At 42.2% G+C, this 22,419-nt stretch overlaps 2 protein-coding genes across 2 annotated transcripts; one reads left to right on the top strand and one right to left on the bottom strand.

Moving 5' to 3' along the window:
• The first annotated feature begins 410 nt into the window (after window positions 1-410).
• irf7 (interferon regulatory factor 7) lies at window positions 411-4,704 on the top strand. The gene is made up of 10 exons (XM_073471433.1): window positions 411-478; window positions 810-963; window positions 2,157-2,328; window positions 2,421-2,521; window positions 2,633-2,684; window positions 2,810-2,926; window positions 3,029-3,225; window positions 3,329-3,530; window positions 3,632-3,747; window positions 3,856-4,704. The coding sequence occupies exons 1-10, from the start codon at window positions 471-473 to the stop codon at window positions 4,045-4,047; spliced, it is 1,311 nt and encodes a 436-aa protein (XP_073327534.1). The 5' UTR covers window positions 411-470; the 3' UTR covers window positions 4,048-4,704.
• A 162-nt stretch (window positions 4,705-4,866) lies between these two features.
• phrf1 (PHD and ring finger domains 1) lies at window positions 4,867-17,949 on the bottom strand. The gene is made up of 20 exons (XM_073471432.1): window positions 17,887-17,949; window positions 17,197-17,272; window positions 16,916-17,062; window positions 16,631-16,765; window positions 16,139-16,335; window positions 15,957-16,040; window positions 15,708-15,841; window positions 15,206-15,297; window positions 14,649-14,827; window positions 14,179-14,311; window positions 13,901-14,022; window positions 13,542-13,735; window positions 13,119-13,241; window positions 12,413-12,567; window positions 10,150-11,986; window positions 8,660-10,032; window positions 8,489-8,565; window positions 7,724-7,873; window positions 7,494-7,622; window positions 4,867-7,384 (listed from the first exon to the last, which is right to left on the bottom strand). The coding sequence occupies exons 3-20, from the start codon at window positions 17,001-17,003 to the stop codon at window positions 7,241-7,243; spliced, it is 5,346 nt and encodes a 1,781-aa protein (XP_073327533.1). The 5' UTR covers window positions 17,004-17,062; window positions 17,197-17,272; window positions 17,887-17,949; the 3' UTR covers window positions 4,867-7,240.
• Window positions 17,950-22,419: the final 4,470 nt, after the last annotated feature.

Raw genomic sequence — 22,419 nt, 5'->3', positions numbered from 1 at the left:
CTGAAACCTGTTTTGATTGTGAAAGTATCAGACACATGCAGGTCAGTGAGCAACTAATGGGAGAAAAACATGTGGGTGATGAAATGCAGATGATGCAACATATCATCGATAAGGCTTTCAGTTTCGCTCGATCATTTCCCTGAGACAAGAAATTCCACCCCTGTCCTCACATCCGGTCTGCAGAGGGTGTCTTCCATTTACTGACCGCGAGCAGCCGGAGTGCTTTTCTTTAATCATGTGTGATGAGGAAATGCCCCGATCCGTCTCCGTGCATCAAACTCACCCATTCGTCGGAAATGCCTCCACGAGATGCCCCACCTCCCTCACTACCTCCCTCCCTCCCTACATCACAACAGGGGAGGAGACATCCAAACCTCATGATGTCACTGGGCTGGTTTTCATAAAAGCAGGCAAGGTTGTCTGAGGAGTCAGAATTTCAGCTCCTCAAAGAGGAACTCCTTCACTGAGACATGCAAAGGTAAGGAGAATCACATCCTATTTAGGGGTTATTATCCTCATGTCTTTGTTTTGTTTGGTATCGAAATCCTGTGTTAAACTGACAAGTCTAGTGAAGTGTGCATGCTGCAGTGTTGTGTTTGCATGTGTGTTTTTCCTCTGTGAATGTTTGTGCAGTGACGAACCCCTCACTGTGTAGTCTGACTGGCTTTTCACCACAGCAGCCTTTATGTCTGGTGCATTTTTGTGAGTGTGGTCATGGTGCTTTGTCTCATTTCCTCTGTCTTTTCCTGTTGTTAATATGGTTCCATATGAGGGCCAAAACACTGACACTGTCATGTTTCTCTTCTCAGCCCTCCTAAGCCCCAGTTTGCCAGCTGGCTCATAGAGCAGGTGGAGACGGGCCAGTACACCGGCCTGCGCTACGTGGAGCAAAACAAGTTCAGAGTCCCCTGGAAGCACAACTCAAGAAAGGACTGCAACGATGAGGACAGTAAAATTTTCCGGGTAGGTCCAAAGGTCTCAATTAAATTTGTCACAGCGATACTGGCGTTATCTGATTATAAAAAATGTTGATGGCTGTGTTGACATCTGTCTGACACAGTAATACCATTGTGTTTACAAAAGGTTGAGGTAAAACTTTTAAGAATAATATTGTGGCAAAAACACTCCTCACTGGCAGCTACTGTAAAACATGACAATGAAGATTCATTTGGGATTGTTTCATGTCATTACCCTCGGGGTGCAGATGTACAGCAGGTGTTGCCAAGGTTAATTATAGCATACCAGTACCAGCCCTGCCACTTCCACTTTCACTGAGTCAAAGTAGGCAACGGCACCCTCAGAGAAACACTTCTGCTGTCAAAGATATGAACACGTCTGCATTAAGATGCCTAAAAACAAGCAGACCTTTGTTTTTATATTTTGTCGACTTAAAGGGTAACTCCACCAATTTTACACATTAAAAGGTCTAGGGGAGTACTACTTCATTTGTGGAAAAAAAAAGTAATGTAAAGCATAAAGCCTTTTGTGGCTCCAGAAGAAGCCGCATGTAATCTGAAACATTTCCCCCAGTGATGTCGCTCAGTGGCTGAGTTGCATTGTGGGTAATATAGGTGACAGGTTTTTGAAAAGTGGTCCACTGGTCCAGCATTGCGCTCCTAAAGTTTAAAAGCAAATGATCGAAATCTATACGGCAGAACCGGAGATATCGCCTTTTGTATTCCATGCATTCTTCCTTTTCAAAACGCGCCTACATTACCCACAATGCAACTCCGCCATTGAGTGACATCACTGGAGGAAATTTTATCAGATTACATGCAGCTTCCACAAAAGCCACAAAAGGCTTTATACTACTTTCTTCATACATGCTGTAGTACTCCACAAGACCTGTAAACACATGTTAATCTGTAAAATTGGTGGAGTTGCCCTTTAAATAAATTATCAGAAATGTTTCCAATAGTTTAAATCCAAGAGAAATCAGTAATTTTGTTCAAGGTAGCAGTGAATTTGTTTTGGTTGCCTGTCGCTCTAACTTCCTGGAGAGTGTCAGAGAGTGAGGAAGGAAGTCGACGAACGTGACTAAATGTGTCGCTAATAAACCTTCAAAACATTTTCTCATCCAAGAACATTTCTGCCCGAGTCATGTCAGATAGATTTTAATGAGCAGTGGTGGTTGTTTCTCGTTGTTTGGCTGACAGGCGTGGGCAGTAGCGAGTGGTAAAATCAGCGAGTTCCCCACCGACAAGGCCAGGTGGAAAACCAATTTCCGGTGCGCCCTCAACAACCTCTCTGTGCGCTTCAAGATGGTCCAGGATAACTCCAGGAATTCAGACGACCCTCATAAAATCTACGAGATTTTCAACACTGGCTGTAAGTGTAACTTAACATCCAAGCCTACCGCTGTGGAACCACTTAAGAGTTTGAATGCAAATGTAAGTGGATGTGTTTTTCTTTCTCTGCAGACAACTATGAAAGTCAGCCAATACAAGAATCCCAGGAGGATTCTGACATGACTCACAATATCTACTGCTCTCCTACAGAGTGCCTCCCCCCGGGAGCTGAGGTAAAATATTGCCTAGAGCGCTCTTTCACTTCTTCTCTTCACTTCACTTCACTTTGCTTTGCTTCCCTTTTTTATAGTTGTTGATGACACCGTCTTTTTCCCTCCAAACAGCACAATCTGCTCAACAATTTCAACGCCTTGGATCTTGGGAACCATCCGTCAGGTAAGGTAGTCTCATGCAAAGGAAGTCATATAATTTAACAACATTCTCTCCACCTGTTTATGAGTTACCATGGCTTATAAGGAAGGTTGAATGTAATTTAATCAGATTTTTATTGCCTTTAATAGAGGAGCAACCTTGGGCAGAGAGCTATGTTCAGCATAATCAAGATGTCCTGGGGAGCTATCCTGTAGCAGCCGAGATCCACCCACAACTGATACCAGTACAGCCGGCTTACTATGAAGGTATGTTCAGCTAAATTAAATGGAAAATGTTCTAACTAATTATATGTAAAGATGTAATATTTTATCATTTATTTAATGTGTTTATGTTTTGTTTTTTTACAGCAAATCTTCCGCAAGTCCTCATTTCACCTCTGCAGGCGATGGACCTGGAGATCTCCATCCACTACAGGAAGAGAGAAATGCTAAAGGTCACGTACAACACTGCTCGTCTGCAGCTCCACTACCACCACGAGGCCCCTGAGCTCGAAGCCCATCACATCTGCTTCCCCTCCACTGAGAGTCTGCTGGACCACAAACAGGTACATGACTGCATCCGTCTGCAATATGCTGCTGTACATCCTCAATGTGGCAAAGCTTCTTTTTATGTCTAAGACTTTCTAATCTCAACCTTCTTTATACCAGATTGATTTCACCAACCGCATCCTGAACAGCATCCAGAAAGGTCTTCTCCTGGAGGTGCGGGAGACTGGCATCTACGCCTGCAGGCAGGACAGGTGCCATGTGTTCGCCAGCACCAGTGACCCCAGTGTGGCTCACCCAGACCCAAGAAAGCTTCCCCAGAACACCATGGTGGAGCTCCTCAGCTTCGACAAGTATGTGAATGGTAAGTGTGAATCTCTTTATTTTTTTTTTAATCATTCATTTATTTCATTTGAAGCCCGTTTGCACTGTGAGATAAATGTTTCCTCCCGTATCTGTGTTCAGAACTGAAACAGTTTAAAGACAACAACGGCAGCTCTCCTAAATACACCATCAACATGTGCTTCGGAGAGAAGTTTCCTGATGGAAAAGCTTTGGAGAAGAAGCTCATCGTAGTCAAGGTAACACTCTTTCCCATTTTTTTTCTGAGCTTCACCTCAAAGACACATGCAGTGTTTGAGTTACAGTTACAAGTGTTGTAAAAATGTCTCGTCTCTTTGTCCCGGTAGGTGGTCCCTCTGATCTGTCGACAGTTTCACGAGATGGCCCAAATGGAGGGAGCTTCGTCTCTTCACAGCGCCAACGTGAGCCTACAGATGTCACACAACAGCCTCTTTGATCTCATTAACTCGGTCTTGGGTCTGCCAATAGCGGAGCTCGACCCGGCACGAGCTGCTGCACCTTTCATACCTCAACACTGAAATTTGATCTTGCACTTGCCCCTAACAGCGACTACTTAAGCTACCTATGGGGCCACATGATACACCACATCATGCTCTTACCTAAAGCTTAGCTAGAAAACATAACTGGTGACCTGTTTAATGACGAAACAGGAACGACTGCAACTTTACCCTTCTGCTCTGCATCATTTCCACTTCACTTTATTATCACATAAGTCACACACTGTAAGAAAAAAACTGACATTTGTATCACTACATCACTCGTAGCAATCTGACTCCTTCACTTGTGGACTGTTACATTACTGTATAACTTGCCTTAGAATAAACTTTTCTACGAGTACTGTAAATGTTAAATTCTCTCTTACTGAAATGTTTGATTTAAAATTGATATGTGCAACCAGATGATGCCTTAGATGATGGTAAATCCATTCAACAGTGAAAAGCTTTTTGATCACATATGTATGTAAATATGAGCTGAAGATAAAGTTAACTATTGTATGTGTTTAAGTTGTTTTTTTTTATGTCATACAGCTAATGAAGGCACATATATGTATATACACAGCTATGGTATTTTGTTTTGCACTTCAGAATTTGTCAGCCTTTGTAATAATTTGCTGGTCATCTTGCACTTTTCATACTCAAGCTAACTGGATTCCCAATAAATGGTTTAACCTTGAATGAGGTCTCATTGGTTTACTACCACTGTATGACTCATAAATGCTGGGAAGTATTATACAGTCAGATGCTTTCTCGAAGCCAAACCACGCTCAAGCTTTCAGAAAAATTAGGCTTTGAGCCATTACAGGGTAGCTTCAGGTTCAACCATAACACACAAAGAAATAAAGACAAAGATCTTTTTTTTTATTAAAACATTGCTCCTGAAAAGAAAAACAAATGACTACAAAGTGGCTGTTTTCAGTATGAATTGTAATACCAAGACATACAAGGTGATCACAGGCAGACAAAATTCATGTAGCGACTGCCATCACTACATCTTCTAATGTTGACACCAATTGACGAAAACTGAAACGTAAAGATGGGACAGCATATGACCAAACGCTTGAATTAAATCAAGACAAAACATTATTTATCAGCAGTGATTTATTGTCATTAGTGTTTTCTCTCAGAAACACCTGTCCTGTTTGATCAAGTAAATGCAGAAAAAAAAGCAAAACTTACATTCAGATAAAACATGAGCACCTGTTTTTTGAGATCCTGCCACTCCAGAGCCGAATTAAACGTGACACCAAAGAAAAAGGCATGTCCAACCGCCCTCCTAGTCAGTTTTAACAGTGAGCAAACAAATACTTCTAATAGACAACAAAATGGTGAACAAGCTGAATCACATTTCTGTTAAAGAAAGCAATGCAGAGTAGTAAAGTAAATCACCAAGAGTAAGGTTCAGGCTAAAGACACGATGGCAAAGCAGTCATAATGAGGCTGTAATTAAGTACCGCAGACATCGTTTCAGTCAAAATCACTAATAAATTCTGTTGATGTTCCCGATTAAAGGCATGTGCTTATTCTATCAAACCTACCTTGGAAATGCTTTGACTTGAGATGTTCCATTATTTTTCCATAATATGGATGATAAATTGATCTCACAAAACCATGAAATTATGATAAAATAAGCTTAAAGGTCCTGTGTGTGGGATTTATGGGGGATCTATGGGGAAAAGATATTCATAATTGTGATTTCATTGGTGTACTATCACCTGAAACTGAGAATCATTTTGTTTTTATTACTTTACAATGAGCGGAGAGCGCCATGTTTCTACAGTAGCCTAGAACGGACAAACCAAGCACTGGCTCTGGAGAGGGCTTTTTTACATTTTTCACAGCCACAAAGTTTCTCCAACATGCTTAGATGCTAGCTTGAGGTTACTGGTTACAGTCAATGCAAGAGGCCACTAAACCCTACACACTGGACCATTAATATATATGAAGAAACATGGAATACAAAAAAAAGTTAAAATGTTCAATAACACATAGACATTGACATTTTTTCAAGATAATACAGGCTGTAACTTGGCCATTGAGACATCAAGCCTGTATTATAGTTCTTTTCACTCCAAAATATAATCCTTATCACCTACTTAACTGTTGCATCATAGTCTCTAATATTTAAAAACAGAATGCCCAAAAACAAATTAAATCTCACTTATTCAGGGAAATGGTGCATTTCTTTTTTTGTTTTTATTGTAATTATTATTTTTACGCATTTGGCACAAAAACAAAATATTCCCTGGTTCTCTAAAAACCTGGTTTTCTACATTTCAGACATGGGTTGAAAAAACGATAATGCTGTGAACATAAGAAAACAAGTACACCCAAAGATAAGAGGCTGTTATTTGAGAAGAGTGACTCCTTTGTTCATTTCAAAACTACTGATCCTCACATGTAGTGACCACTGGTCTACATTTAGCCCATTAGACACGGATATTAGAGGTGTGGAAGACAGGTTACAGATTACGGGCTTTCAAATACAAAACATAAACAAATCAACTCTACAAACTAGAACCATTTATCAGTCAGTTGTTCAGAACAGGCAACACAGATGAAAGGAACATATGTGGATATATCAAATCTATATTATTTACAACCAAATCTAAAATTGTTTACTGATAAATCTTCTACAAAAATTGCATAACAGTGTCTTTCCTTAACATGACAAACGTCTTTAATATGCATATTCTGCATACTTTTATACCACTTCTCAGCAAACAAAATGAGTCCTTCCACTGATAAATACCCCCTCCCTCCCACGAAACAAAAAAAAAAAATCATCAAAAACTCAAAGCCCATGCTGCAGCCTCCCAGTGATATGTCTGTGGAGAAACCTACCTGATTTATCACTCCATGGAAGGGGTCTTTTGAGATTTGCCTCCTTAAGGCACAACCTCACTGTCTCCTGTTAAGTTTCTGAGCTGCACTACCTGAAAACAACCGGATCTTGGCAGTGACAGTCCAAACACAAGACACCAAAAGGTGCTGTTCAAGTGATCACCAAAAAAAAGTTTATCCTCATTGTTCAGTTAATATAGAAAGCTTGGGATCAGAAAAATGTTCCACCTTGAAGCTGTGAGCAAATCAAACAATTATGTCAGAGAGTTTGAGATCATATCCAGCAGTAGGACACTAAGTTAAACATATTGTAACTTAACATGTGAATGAGTGTTTGCAACGGGAGTGGCCGTCCTTGCCTTTAGCCCCCTCATGGGCTGTCAGAAGCCTCCTGTGCCTTCCCTGAGTCCTCTCCTTTCTTGTGTTTCCTAGCATGTTTGTATTTGTCCACATATGCCTTGACCAGATTGCCCACCTTCACTGGGTTGATCTCTCCGCTCTTGCTGTGGCAAACCTGACAATGACGAACACAAGAAAATCATATTTATGGAGACTGTGAGAAATGCCTGCGTTTCTTGCCCAGTGGCAAACCTTTCAGTATCTTGGCAAACGTTTTAACCCACCTTCTGGACGGCTTTGCGTAGAATCTCTTTGTATTCATCCTTGTTGATGTCTCTATTCTGGTAGAAAGGCTTGATGGCTAGCTTCACCTCCTCTATAGCTCTCTCCTGCATGTGGAGCTTCTTCAGGTACTGTTGGAAGAAGTTAAACATCATAAAACTCATGACAAAAGAAGAAAGAGACTACTTGAGATATTTAGTTCAAAGCTTAAACATTCAAAAGCCAGACTCGCCTTGTCTTTCCTCGACAAATCCCCTTCATCTCCCTCTGCTTGTCCAGTGGTTGATAAACCGTCAGTAAGTGAACCATCAGATGTAGAGGAGCGACTGAGCGGACCGCCAGCACCTTTTTTGGAAGGGTCACAGACAGCTCCAGTGGTGTCCTGTGAAAAGTCAAGTTACATCAAAAATTGAAAGATCAAACTAAGTCTAAAACATTACAGGAAAAGATAAGGTAAGTATCACCTATTAAGTATTAAGGGCTGTTATGTGTCTTATGTGTCTTATACAGGCTTACATAATATGTAAGTCTGTAAAGATAAGGTAAGTATCACCTATTAAGTATTAAGGGCTGTTATGTGTCTTATGTGTCTTATACAGGCTTACATAATATGTAAGTCTGTAAAGATAAGGTAAGTATCACCTATTAAGTATTAAGGGCTGTTATGTGTCTTATGTGTCTTATACAGACTTACATAATATGTCTATGCCCATAGATATTAAAGTGACAAGGGCTTAAATTGGAAAATGTGACTACATCAGATATGCTGACAGAAAAACTGACAAACAGTTTTCATTTCCCCAGTAAAGCTTTACTTTCATTTAGCCTGAAAATGCTTCAGTATCAGTTTCTGTTTCAGCCACGTGACTTTATCGATGCAAAACAACTGCTTCTTTTTAGATAAACACTGCCACCCTCTGGTCATTTCATCACATTGAACATATGACGTTCCTCTACAAATACTTGATCTCTGCAGTGACAAATGACTCTGTTGTACCTGACTAGATGTCTGGGCTGACGAAGACGGTCTGCGAGCTCCTTCCTGCTTCAGCTTCAATTTATACAGAGCCAGCTCTGTTTAAGAAAGAATTCAGAAAACGTTTGACAGTAAAACATCTGTGACCACGATCTATTGAACTTGTGTGAGCAATTTAGCAGCAACACTTACTGCTTGCCGATTTCTCTGGTTGAGGCCCCTCAGGCTCCTGGATATTCCAGGTAACCCTCTTCACCGGAGTCTTGGATTTTGCTCCAGCTACAGTCGATTCATTTTTCCCCTCGTCTACATCTTTCTCCTGTTTGACAGATGTCTGACTGATTCCCTCTGTTTGCTCAGACTTCACATAGTCCAGGTTGTCTAGCATCATATCAACATTAAAATCATCATCAGAGTCTGAGAGTATCTGAACTTCCTGCTTTACAGGGACAGTCAACCTAACGGTGTTTGGTTGTTCAGGGGAGGCCATTGACACTGGGTGAGACTGAGACACTGTGTCCTCCAGGCTGTCTTCTGTAACAGATGTGGTCAGTGTAGAAAATGAGGTGACAGAGGGGGACAGAGACACTTCTGGGGAACTTGGCTCAGTTTTAATTATGGGCATTTCACAAGTCTCAGTCTTGATATTCTTAAAAGGCTCCATCTTGATATTTTTACAAGGCTCCATCTTGATATTTTTACAAGGCTCCATCTTGATATTTTTACAAGGCTCCATCTTGATATTTTTACAAGGCTCCGTCTTGATGGGGTCTTCTTCATTTCCCTCCTCATCTATGCCTTTGACTACCGTTGAAGCAGGGACGTCAGTTTCTTCTTTCTTAATTGATTTAGTAATAGGCAAATCTTCAAACATATCAAGAGATGGTTGTTTTTCTTTCTTAATTTCTTTTTCAACCTTAATCTCTTTCGCCTTTCCTGCTGTTGTGGCCTGGTTATCTGTGCTGACATCTTTGCATTCCTTTTCAATTTTAGAGGCGGTGGGATAGGACGGAGTCTCCTGTTTATTCACAGAAGCAACTTTTTCCTCTTTGATGGAGCTTCGAGCGATATCCTTCTCTTTTTTCTTGTCCTGTAACCGTTTGGTGTCTTTCGAGGGTGTAACACAGGAGCCAGAAGTTTTCTGTGAACTCCTGGATGATGATCCTTCTTCTTTCCGTCTCTCTCGCGAGCTGGATCTAGACCTGTGCCTCCTCTTGTCTTTTGGGCGAGCAGTCGCCTTGTCTCTGGAGGGGGGAGGTGATTGTTGCGGTCGTGTGCGGTCTTTTCTCCTATCCCTGGATCTGGATCTGGACCGTGATTTCGACCGTGATTTTGAGCAAGACCGACCACGTTTGCGGTCTTTTGATCTAGCTCTGGATCGGGATGTGGATCTGGATCTGGAACGTGACTTTGACTGAGATTTTGAGCGAGACCGACCACGTCTCTTGTCCTTTGAGACCCGCCTTCTGTCAGAGTCCTTTTCTCTGCCATCACTTCTCTCCTTGATCCGTTGTTTATCCTTGTTCCTCTGTGAACGCTCCCTGCTGCTAGAGCTGGAACCAGACCTGAAAAAATGACAGAAAAAAAAACTTAACTGTAGAGAACTTCAATAAAAAGGTCAAAATGTCAAACAGACGGTTACTAAATAATTGATACCGGGAATATTAGACAATTACATTTACCTTGATCGCCTCCTGTCTTTGGATCGTGATCTGGACCGCCGTCTCTTTCTGCGGTTCCTGTCAGGTGAATTGGACTTTGAGCTTTCTGAGGTTGAGCGTGCTCTCCTTCTCCTCTCTTTGGACCTTGACCGCCTTGAACTCCTTTCTCCACCCACTTTCTTTTCTCTCTGCCGGCCTCCCTGACCTGAGGTGTGATGGTCTCCCTTCCGGCCTCTGTCCGTCTCCGGACTGCTAGAGCGTCGCTCCTTCAAAGCTTGGAAGACTTTTTTCTTATGGCCTAAATCTCCTGAAGGGGACTTGGAGCAGGATTTGGAATCTGATTTAGATTCTGCCTTTACGATCTTCTTGGTGGAGGCAGAGCTGGATGAGGAGGAGTTGTTCTTACAGTTTGGGGGAGCACTGCTGGGGCCAGCACTATGCTCACACTCCTCTTCTAGAGTCTTTCTCTCAGTCTTTACAAGATCCAGGCTGTGATGAACAGGTAGTGTGGTGTCTGCTGAATTCAACCTTGTCATGCTGTCCTGAAACCCTTCAGCTTCCCCTGCATCATCTAACCCTGACTCTTTCTTAACTTTAGTGTTAGTTAATTCTGTTTGCTTCTTGGTCTGAGTGTTGATCAGTCTGGATTCTTTTTCAACCTTGACACACTTGACCTCGTGTGATATTGTTTCCTGAGCACTCGAACTGCTTGGTTCATCGTCTGAGATCTCAATCACCCGTGTTTCAGTTTTAACACGAGCCAGGCCCTTCCCCTCGTGTGTGGTGTGTCGGGAGCTACCGCCCAGGCTCGTGCTCTCAGCTTCTTCGTCTGAGCCGCTTGAGTCTGACAAAGTGGGATTAAAGGGATCATAGATATTATTACTGTCTTGTTCCTTATTGCCCGTTGTATGTGATGCCAGGAGCATCTGTTTATCCCTGCGCAGCTGTCTCCTTTTTGCTTCATCTTCCTTTTCTCTCCAGGGGTCCCGCACACTGCCTCCACTGGCAGAGGGTGATGTGACGCTTAGCCGCCTTGAATTCCAGGAGTTCCCGCTGGAGTTAATGCGAAAACTCACTGACGATGAAGATGATGAGGATGAGGAATAACGAGGGTGGCTGCCAGGAGAGCCAGCGGAGGAGGAAGAAGAGGAGAATGAGTTGGAGAAGGTCGATGACGAGCCTGCTCCATCAGGCCTTGACCTTTGGCCCTGACCGTCAGCCCTGCCCTTCTGCTGGTCTACACTTTGCTGCCTTCCCTTGTCCCCAGCAAGGCTGTTCATGCCAGTTTCTGGCATGCCATAACCATTACTACTGCCGGTAGAGTTACTGCTACTTCCCCTACTACTGCTATAACTGTCATTTGTGTTACCACTGCTCTCCCTTTTTATTTTTGGTATCCTTGGAAGCACTGACACGCCTTCCCACATGGGCTTTAAAGGTGCTTTTTTAGATTCGGATGGGGACATTCCCTTGCTCTTGGAGCTGGAGTCAATGGTGAGCTCAATGGACGAGGACGAGCTGGGGACTCCAACTCCATTGGTCCCCCTGTGACTAGGAGGGTGGGGGGGTCTGACTGGACGAGGTGGCTGCAAACTCGGATGACCTCGGGGTGGTAAATCCGAATGGGGAGATGGTCGGATGTGGCTGGCTGAGGAGGGCATGTGGGTGGGTGGGCGAGAAGAGCTCTGGGATAAAGGTCTATTCGTGGAGCTATGGGAGGATCCTGGAAAGTCTCCGTTGTAGTGGGGAGACAGAGAGCGGTCTCTTTGGGTGGGTGACATCACTTGGTCGACCTGGGTGCAGGCATCTACTGAGCTACTGCTTGTGCTGCAACCTGGCTTCGATGCGGATGGCATTACTGTAACAAAGAAAGAAAAGTTTACTTTGCAGATTACATTGACTTACACATTGTACACTGTTATTATTCTTGATAAAAGAGTGCTGGGAAAAAACAGGAAATGGGAAATGGTGACAGGAACATCCTCAGTCAGTCACAATCAGCTGAGAATGAGTGAGGAATGACTCACTGCCAGTTTAAAGTTTGATATTCACCAGCTGGACACACACTTTGTTTTACATTAAGTTGAAGTTCATTAGAAGTTGTTTGATATTCAACAGGTGGACCTAATCTAAATGGCTCTCTTTTGATAGCCTCAATTACTTTCATGAGAAATAAGATGAAGTCCATACTCTCGTCCCGTCTGCCTTTATCAAGTGGCTGATCAATCAAACAGCTACAACACTTTAGACTGTTTAGACTTTTGTCGGTACCACATACACTTACTTGGCTTTGTAGCTTTAAGGGAACCATCTCGATTGATAACGACATCAGAGCTGTCCATCAAGAGCATGCTCTGTCCCGATAAGATGCTGCCCAGCAGGTCAGGCACAGGAGCCGCCTCCACAACACCCCCTGATTGGGGGACATCCATACCTCTCCTGGTAAAGCACAACAAACTCTTAGTTACCATCTTGATCGCAAAGACTGAGACACCTACAGAATCTCACAATTAAAATGTGGTACACATATCAGCAAATATATTAGCAAATATGATGTACATTAGTAAGGTTTGGAGCTGCTGTTTAACCATTTTGTATTTTTTAATCTGCTCATCGGTTTCATTTCTCAGCAAACATTTTATTTGACCAAGAAAAGAAAAACCAAGATATGTCCAAAGCAAAGCCCTTTATTTTTAGCAGATTTAGGCATTTCATTTGTCACAATAATGGTACTCTCCAACATGCCATGAAAATGTTTACTGTTCACAACTGCTGTCACTTTTGACCTGCTGGGATTAGCTGATGACTGGGTCAACTAGAACAGATGACATTTCAAAACTCTGTGTTCTTAAACTGTGCGGACATTTTAGGGAATGATTAGCAGAATCAAAAAGCATGCCACTAAGTTAGCTATAAATATGGACGAGATCCAAGTCAGAACCTGCTCTGGATAACCAACCGTGTACACCATGGCAAAAAGGGGATATTACCTTGAAAGGCTTGCGGTGACGGGTCGAGCTACAGGCTGGTGAGAGCGAAGAGCAGAGCGAGAGATCCCTCTTCTCTTGGCCTCCAGCAGTGATGTAACGCGGGCCTGCTGCTCTTCCTCCTCTCTGATTAAATCAATATCACAAAAGACAATATGCTCAGATATATGAGAAGACGTATACACAGTGAAACACTGTACATGTGTGAAAGAAATCAGCTGCGTGGGATCATTTTATATCCTCAGATAATAAGACAAATAGCTTGGCACAAAGTTACTGTAACAAGGAGTTGGGACCACTAGACCAGTAGGTGACTGATATCTATGCAGTCCATATAGATTATACGATATCAGAAACATCGACAAATATCTCAAGTCTGTGAAATGTAATTCGGATCAGCCCTACAAAATGAACAAGTCTACGTACCGATCATCAAATGGATCCAGGTCAAATGGATCTCCATAGATAGACAGGGATGCAGCACCTATGTCAGCACGCATGCCGCTTAGCGTGTGCTCCGACGGCCGGTATACTGTAGGAAGTGAAGAGCTCTTCTTGTCCTTTACGATTCCGAGATTATTAGCAATACGGCCTCGAGCAGTGGCTGTCTTTTTCAACATCTAGAGGAAAAACACAGGTATAGGGTTTATCTAGAGAGAAAAGCTTCTTATGGCTACACGAGAAATTAAATATTCATGTACTCACATTAAGGGTTAGATACATCTAGTGAAAGGTTTAAAACAAAATCACTTAAATCTCAAGACTGACGTGGATGACACACTCACCAGCTTTCTTTTGGCTTTAGTCCTCCTCACTCTCCGTCTCCTCCTCCTGACTCCTGTACTACCTACTTTTCCCTTTGTACCCACAGCAGAAGATGTCTTCCTTTTGACCTTTCTGCGCTTTCCTGTTCAATCAGAAAATGTGTCTGTCATTAAAAAAATAGCCCTTTTTCATAGCTATCCTATGCTTTTCCTTCAACTACATCTGTTTGTGTGTGCTAGTGGATATGTTAACCCTATCTAAAAAATTGTTATGTATTTTGATGTCTGTGTTTACTTACCAGTCTTTCGCCTGCGGCGAGATGGGGCACGAGGTGTGAAGTCTCGTATATACACAGACGTGTTGAGCCCAGCCACCACAGCATTAATAGTGTCATCAAGCCAAGTTGACTGAATCATATACGTGGGAGCCAACTAGTAAGAAAAGGTTTGCTTTACTCCACTGGTTTGCTTTCACAAATCCTTATTGTCTAAACACACATCCCAAACACATGCATTTCTCCTTAACACACACGTTTCAATTACCAATCAAATACAACAAATGTCAGTAACACATGCCATCATTTCTGCTGTCAGCGATACTGAAGTACGTTACCCAAATACACAATTCAGTGAGTCAGTAAAACCATTTAGCACAACAACAAACATTGTTCAACATCAAGACATTCATGTAAAATCCAGCCTCACATATAAGCTGTGGAAGTGGGTTAGAAAATAAGCCAAGACTGAAGCATCACGCCTCATGCCAAACCTGCGACGTGCGTGCCTGTGTGATGCGATGTCGGTTGACATTAGCTCGAACCCTCTCGCTCTGCTGAGTGCGGGCGATAGCTCTGGTGGGACCTGCAGCATGGGGCTGGGAGCGACTGGTGGCAGGACGGGCAGTAGAAGGTAGGCTCTCTGTATCACTAATTTCTTCAGCTGAACCCCCTGAGTCAAAAGATTTATGACTTGTGAGAAGATGCGAATGAGCGCCGTAATGACTGAAGCAACACAGTTTTTCTATGAATTTGTTTATCTTTAAATAACCTTTTGATAAAAGTGAACTACATGCATATAGAGCATTTCAGGAAAGAAGATAGAAGAAAGGGTATACCATAACAATATTTCAACAATTCACTTAAATATGTAAAATACTGTATATTACACAATATTCAGATTTAGAATGGAATAGAAAATACACTATTGTCTGACTTTTGTTTTGTCTTTGCTTGCATGTTCAGAAAGTTTTGGAATTAAGGACTACCAAGTCCAAAATGTTGTTTGAGCATGTATGAATTCAACAAGGCAAATAACTTAAAGGCTCACTTGAGTGACGGTTGTTGGCTACACACTCAGGGCAGAACCATTCCTCTACAGGAACAGAGTCAAGAGGTGGCGTGAGACACTCCATGTGATACCTGTGGAATAAAAAAAACAACAAATTTCTCTATTGATAAGAAATCAGGATCAGGTTTGAAGGCTTTTAAAAAGGCAAAAACTGACTTTTCAGCACACTAACAGCAGGGACACACCGGAGGCGGAAGCGTTGCCAAGCCCAGAGAAGCACTGCCCCGCTTCCTCTGGCAGTCATGCTAACCTAATGGGTTGTTCACACAGACTGCACTGCGGAGCACCGCAGCCGCTCGCGATCTGCCGCGATTGTTTTGGCATCTGTTCTATTTTCTATATGAGCAGCCAGGAAAAATGTGCTTATGTTGTGAACAGCCAGGCTACTGTTGACGTGTGAAATGATCATTTGCGGCTCTTCCGCCTCCTCTTTTTCCCTGGCAAAAGAAAGGGTAATTTGGTACAATAATATCTATCTCACCCCGCATCACAGCCATCACAGAGCAAGAGGCGGTCCTCACGGTCACTGCCCCCACACACCTCACAGTTGGTCTGCTCCAGGTCCAAATCAACTCTTTCCTCTTGACCTTCCTTCACAGGCTTTTGCACTGTGATCTAAATGAAGAAGTAATCACATAAATCTCACATGAGCGATGAGTCAATCAATCAAGTTTAAAAAGTGATACATTTATGTTATTAAGTTACGATACCAAAGACTGAGGACACTCACCATTTTCTTCACTTTGCCTCCAAAACATTTCCTTAGGTATATGCTGTTGAAGGCAATACGGTCTACAGGACACGAGTTTGCATTCTAAGTAGTGGAGAAAAAAAACCTTCTCACATACACTGATAATCAAACGACATAAGGTGCTCTATTCTTGGGCTAAGACAACGTGAAGTTAGACCCACCTTGGCCCATTCAAGGATGCAGTCGAGACAGAAGTAGTGCTCACAGCTCTCTGGTGTTGCAACAGGCTGGCTGTTGAATGAGTTGAGGCAGATGGGACACTTGTCTGCGTCCTCATCCGAGCTCATCCCTTCAAGGTCCGCAGAGGTCCCCCCAAAAGCTCCATCCTCGGCCTTAGCATCTTCCTCCTCTTCCTCATCTGATAAAAATGATTAAACACCATAAGGCAACAGTGAATCACAGAAGCTTATTCTTCCTCTTTCAACTCTACAGAAAACAAATGCTCGCTAAGTTATAAAAATTCCAATTGTGTGTAGGCTGAATGAATCAGGAGACAATAATGTAGGACTAGTGTTTTTGTTATTACATAAATCTTAATCAGAGAATCAAGTTGAGCAAGGATAATTATATGATAATTAGTAATAAAAACAAACAAACAAAAAGCAGAACACCATGACTGTCTTTGACAACAATATAACAATAGTCACTCCTACCATCCTCCTCTTCTTCTTCCTCCTCATCATCCTCCTCCTCCTCATTATCCTCTCCATCTAGGTGGTCCTCCTCTTCTTCCTGACCACTGTCAGATTCTCCCTCCTCTGACTCCTCTTCAGCATTGTCTGAGTCATCTTTAAAAAAACATAAAAACACACAAAAAATGCATGAGGTTTTTAAAGCTTTGAGATTTTATTGATATTGTACTGAATGCAATTTGTGAATAGAAGTCACTCATTTATTCATCAGCTCATGATACATAGGCAACTTGTTAAACAAGCTACCTGAGATGGCCCACAGTGCAGCCCTTTTCCCTTTGCTGTGGGCTGTGTTGCGGTTGATCAGCTCATCCTGGCTGTCCTCGTCATCCATGGCTGACCATCAGAAGATCGGCTGAACAAATTCTCTGACAGCTTTTCTCTGAAACGATCCTCACAAGACAACAGTTGCACATAGTGTTTAGATAATAGTGTCTAGATTTTGCTTGTGTATACACTTTGCTATTATGACATTGGGTCTGACTGAATGTCATTAAGTGCATGGACATGTAAGCTAATCTACTTACTGTGTCAAGGGCAGGGGATGAAGGAGAAGTATTAAACCAACTTTATGGAATGACAAGTTGATGTTATTCCTGAGTCCTTAAGCAGAAAAGGGAAAATGATCATCAAGCATGTGCTCTTGTTTTTGTGCAGCAGTAATCCCATCAGAGCAAAGAGAAATCGAGCAGGCAAGATCTTCTTACAACCCGCGAGTGACATTTGACACTATTTCACAGCAGTGTTAATGGACCGAAACTTGTAAATTACTTTTATTGTGTGCTGACAAAGGGGAAATATTAAGTAACCCTGGCCAGCTAACCAGCAGCTGCCTGCAGACAATGCTAACGCTACATTTGTAAACAAAGAAGAAAACAGGGCACCAAACAGAGCTCTTCTTCTGTGTCTCACGTAAAATATACATGCAGAATAAACGTAGATACAAAGATTTTAGATGAATGCACTGTCAAGAATATGGGACTAGCCTGTAACGCTGTTCTTAGTGGACAAACGACGCTAGCTCGTAACATTAGCTTCAGTGTAGCGTGTTCGCTAGCCTCGTTGCAGCTAAATTTAGCTAACGTCAACTACAAGCTCCTTTCGGACTTCTACATTGAAATACACCCAAATGTGGAGCAATGTACACGAGTTCCCCTATTCACACCTCTTAAATACAATGTCATTATTCTTGCATTTAATGGTTATTTCAAACCTACCCTATCAAAAAGTGGGAGGTATGTTCGGGTGATTTGAAGTCTCCACGGTTGTTGATGGACACCGCCGGCTGGCTGTGGACGGAAATGGCCGAGTGCGCTCTGACGTATGCGACTCTTAAAGAGACAGTACACCTTTATTTGACATGGGTACAGTGTTTACAGTGAGGGGGATGTAACTGAGTACTTTTACTTGAGTACAATGCTGAGGTGCTTGTACTTGAGTATTTCCTTTTTTCTGCTGCTTTATACTTCAACTCTACTAAATTTTATAGGCAAATATTGTACTTTTTACCCCACTGCATATTTTTGATAACTTTGTTTACTGGTTATTTTGTTGATTGCATTCTGCACCACATTTGTGAATTAATTAATTGTATCTGCAATCATCTTTAAAAACAAAAACAAACACTGATTCTGATAATCCCAAAAAACAAACAAAAAAAAAAAAAAAGATCGGTCGACCCTGAAATACACACATGTAAACATATGGGAAATTTACTTTTACCTGTACTTTTGATACATAAGTACATTTCAGCTGCAGCTCAAGCTCTAGCAAGAACCAAAAAAGTAGATCCCATCACTCCGGTTCTTAGATCTGTACGCTGGCTTCCTGTCTGTCAAAGATCCACTGAATGGTTTCGGGCCCAAATACATGATCTTGATCTGCTGCTACGTTATGAACCATCCGGACCTCTGAGGTCGTCAGGTACAGGTCTGCTTTCAGTCGTAGAGTCAAAACTAAACACGGAGAAGCAGCGTTCAGTTATTATGCACCACATATCTGGACCAAACTCCCAGAAAACTGCAGGTCCGCTCCACTTTTAAATCAAGGCTGAAGACCTTCCTGTTTGCTGCAGCCTTTCACTGAAGCAATTTCAAGGCTGTGAACTGCACTGTGACCTTTATTTTCTAGTCTTGTCTCTTTTAAACCTCTTCTATTTTTGCTACTTTACTATTTCTTAACTTGTTTTAATGTTTTGTTTCTTGACGTCTTCCAACTTGTTTTTAATGTCTTTTAATGTCATTTTTATGCCGCTGTAAAGCACTTTGAGTTTCCTTGTGTCTGAATAGTGCCATACAAATAAACTTGCCATGCCTTAATATCATCTATCTTAAGAGATTTACTCAAATACTATTTGTATGGATGACTTTCACTTTTGCCAACGTAAGATTTTATATTATATATAGTATTTATGTATCAGTTTGGCAGTTAGTGTGTATATATGTCTGTTAGAGTGTGTCCAGTCCCATTAAAGACACATGCTGCAATCTAGGTAACATAAGGCTGACCTCGCTATGACTACTAATAATCTACTTATTACAATTTAACACGTATTAAATAATACATGACTAATACACAATAACAAAACAATCAAATGTTTTGCCATTTTTCGAGTAGAGAAATAGGCCTATATTTTCAATTACTAAAAACATAAAATATAGTTTGAATATTCAATGCATACACTGCAATATTTGCGCGCTCACAACTTAAATGATGGTACCCACGTTCACACAACTGACGCATGGCCTCAAATTGATTATACACAGTGGTTCAGTTTAGTAATGTGGTTCAAAGTGCAGACACTGATCACACTGTCAGCTGTTTGATAAAGTCACTTCTCAGACACACGAGTTAATCACAAATCAGAAAGTTAATAATAAACTATGACAAGTTTGTATTTCACATTCAGTTTCTAACCCTCACTTTATTTTTTAAAGTCTGATATTATGGTTATTATCTATAATTACTCCCTCGTGGTGGTGCCAGGACTGAACAAGCAGTCAATACAGTAATCCGGTGCCCTTGTCGCCCCCCAGTGGTAACTTGAACTAGTCAATATCAGCTGTTACATAATACTATATAATGTAATCCTGATTTACTACTTTCTGTCATGGGGTTATGTGTGCCCTGGCTGTGGATAATCAGACAGGGCTTTGATATGCAAAAAGTGTTGAGAAGAAAAAAAAAAGTGTAGGGTATAGGACCCCCTAAACCACCAGAGAGAGGAGAACATCATGTGACAAAGAAAGAACATCATGTTCCAGAAAAGGGGGGAGGGGGTCACTTACATTAAGTATGTATATATATACCTAAAGAAAAAGGTGTTTTCTTATAATTAACCTTGACAAAGTTGCATTATGATCATAATAATATTGCATCCCAATCTGCTATTACAACTCTTTAAATGAGTAAAGAGTTTGAGTCTTAATGTTAACTTTTTAATATGATTTTTAAATGTAAAAAAAAAACAAAAAACAGATTAAATATTAATTTCCGATTCTAAATCATGGGATGTACAATTTGTTAATGACGTCAGGGAGTCCTAAACTCTCATTCCCTAAATAATTGAGTGTTCATCATCATCTTCCACCTCCTCCTCCTCCTCCTCCCCGCCGTCATCATCAGATCAGACTGTCGTGCTGCATCCTTGGTACGTGCACAGCCACACTCCGCTCATGGCAACACTGTACACAAGTAAGCCGAGTTCAACCACTTCACACTGTAGGGGTAGGGGCGTCCTTTGTCCAACCGGCTTACAACACACGTATCCCCACCTCCCGTAGCAGCTGTCGCGTCGCACGGCGTCTATTTAAGGGTAAAGATACCTGCGTCGCGCCGTTGTTTGTCGTAAATAATCGCGCGGGGCAGGAAACTGTTAACACGATAATGGTTCATTCCTAATGTACGACGTGCAGAACTGAACGCGCCGCACCCCAACTATAACTCTAAATCTCAGCCGAACGTGCTGCCCGCGCAAGCCCCGCCTCCTGGATAGTTCTATTCGTCTGTTCTCCCCAGCGGGCGGGGCGTTCTACTCCGGCGCGGCAGCTCATTGGCCGCGCACCACGTCACGTTTCTTTGCAATTTGCATAACCAGGTCGGGTTGCAGATGCAGGGGAGTGGGCAGGGTTGGGGTAGTGCAAGTGTACTGAACTTCTGCGTCGGTGTACTATAGTCCTAAAATACAGCTAACTTTAAGTCATGCACTGTGATTTCTTTAAGAGAAAAAACAATGCGGATGTGTGGAGAGGTGACAGACGAGCTCCTGTCGGCCAAAATGGAAGATTTCCTCTTTTAAAATTAACCCGAAAAAGAAAAACTTGGGACTGGGTAAGTAGCTCCCTTTATCCGCCACTATTCTTTATTCTGCCTATATGGTGTGGACGGATCCGCTGTTATGGCTGTGAGGAATTTATTCACACATTTCTTTACAGCTGTCAGATGTGATTATTAATTATTTAGGAACTTTTTTTTTTTTCATGAGAATTGAAATGGGAAAGCCGTTCATTATATTGTGGTGGCCAAATGCATACATCGTGTACTGAAGGCCAGCTGCAATATCAAATTCTGTGAGTTACATTGTTGTGATTTTACATATTAAACCTAATTAATTTAATTGAATTGTTGTGTAATTTTTGTGTTTTGTGTGTAGATTAATTTTATTTTATTTTTATTTTATTTTTCTAACTTTCAGGGGTTTCTAGTAACCTCCACTCCTCATGTTGACTGTTTCATTACTGCCTTATGACACTCAGCCTTTGTCTGTGTGACTCCACAGATTATGTGTCCTCATGGCTGTCAGTTTAATATGCCCGAGATCTAAAAGCAGGTAAGCCACTGACTAACGCACATTGTGCCAATTGCCAGTTCCACTGTGCGTGTGACAGCGGCTAACCTGGTTTTGGGAGCGCTTCTCATCTTTGGCCTCGTCCAAGAAAGAAACCAGCCCCGGCCGGAGCAGACGCACACCAACCCACCTCCTTGATCATGTCCTGTGCACATTGCTGCTGTTGGGACAGGCCTGTTCAACATGACTGCTCTCCCAGTGGTCTCCATGTGTACTGTAGCCTACTTCCTCTTATGATCACATACCGTACTGTCCCCTTATATAGGGCCCGGTAGGGTTTTGCATTGCTTCCTTTGGAGCCGACCTCCCTTATGCCACCTACTGTCAAGACTATTGGTGAGTGTTTTGTTTCTGTTTCTGTTTCATCTGTGTTAGGATCATCATCACAGTCTCTGCTTGCAAATATGAGGTCAGGGGCCCCGCAGGGGTTCTCGAGGAGGTTCCCGGAGGCCCCTCCGGCGAAAATGAGCATTACTAAAAGGACACTGAACTTGTGTCACGCTAGTAGAGGCAGTTTTCCAGTTGACTCCTAAATTGTGAAGCAAATTCCAAGAAGTACGTCCAAATCAATTGTGTCCGCACATCATGTACTACAATGTGTCTGTTTGTGAAACGTATCCCTCAAGTGCAAAGTAAAGTTTCTACTCAAATCAGTTGTGGCATTATGTATCTTACTTTCTGTTTGAGCTCGAATGCATTTCCTGGTATTCCCATCGGTGCATAATGACTCACTGTGTCACAGAGGAATAGATAAGTGCAGTATGTCAGACTCATTAACTTGTGGCCGCATTCATCATCATAGTGTGGACGTGCTGATGCTCACTCTCGGCCACCTAGAGGAGATTCTTTTCCCCCCAGACAACAGCTCGCCCGGTCGGTCAAGTTTTCACCCAAAAGCGGTCAA

Source organism: Pagrus major, chromosome 8 (assembly GCF_040436345.1).
Source record: "Pagrus major chromosome 8, Pma_NU_1.0".
Lineage (NCBI taxonomy): Eukaryota > Metazoa > Chordata > Actinopteri > Spariformes > Sparidae > Pagrus > Pagrus major.
Note: the sequence above shows the minus strand (reverse complement) of the source record. Positions and strands in the feature narration are given on the sequence as shown.

What these genes read in the sequence shown, in the direction of transcription:
- irf7 (XM_073471433.1), top strand. An exon ending in CGAGATTTTCAACACTGGCT is followed by an intron (nt 2,329 to 2,420) that starts GTAAGTGTAACT and finishes CTTTCTCTGCAG; the next exon opens with ACAACTATGAAAGTCAGCCA. An exon ending in AGAAGCTCATCGTAGTCAAG is followed by an intron (nt 3,748 to 3,855) that starts GTAACACTCTTT and finishes TTGTCCCGGTAG; the next exon opens with GTGGTCCCTCTGATCTGTCG.
- phrf1 (XM_073471432.1), bottom strand. Translation starts at nt 17,003, where the DNA reads ATGGATGACGAGGACAGCCAGGATGAGCTGATCAACCGCAACACAGCC. An exon ending in TGTGATGGCTGTGATGCGGG is followed by an intron (nt 15,298 to 15,707) that starts GTGAGATAGATA and finishes TTTATTCCACAG; the next exon opens with GTATCACATGGAGTGTCTCA. An exon ending in AAAGACAGGAGGCGATCAAG is followed by an intron (nt 10,033 to 10,149) that starts GTAAATGTAATT and finishes TCATTTTTTCAG; the next exon opens with GTCTGGTTCCAGCTCTAGCA.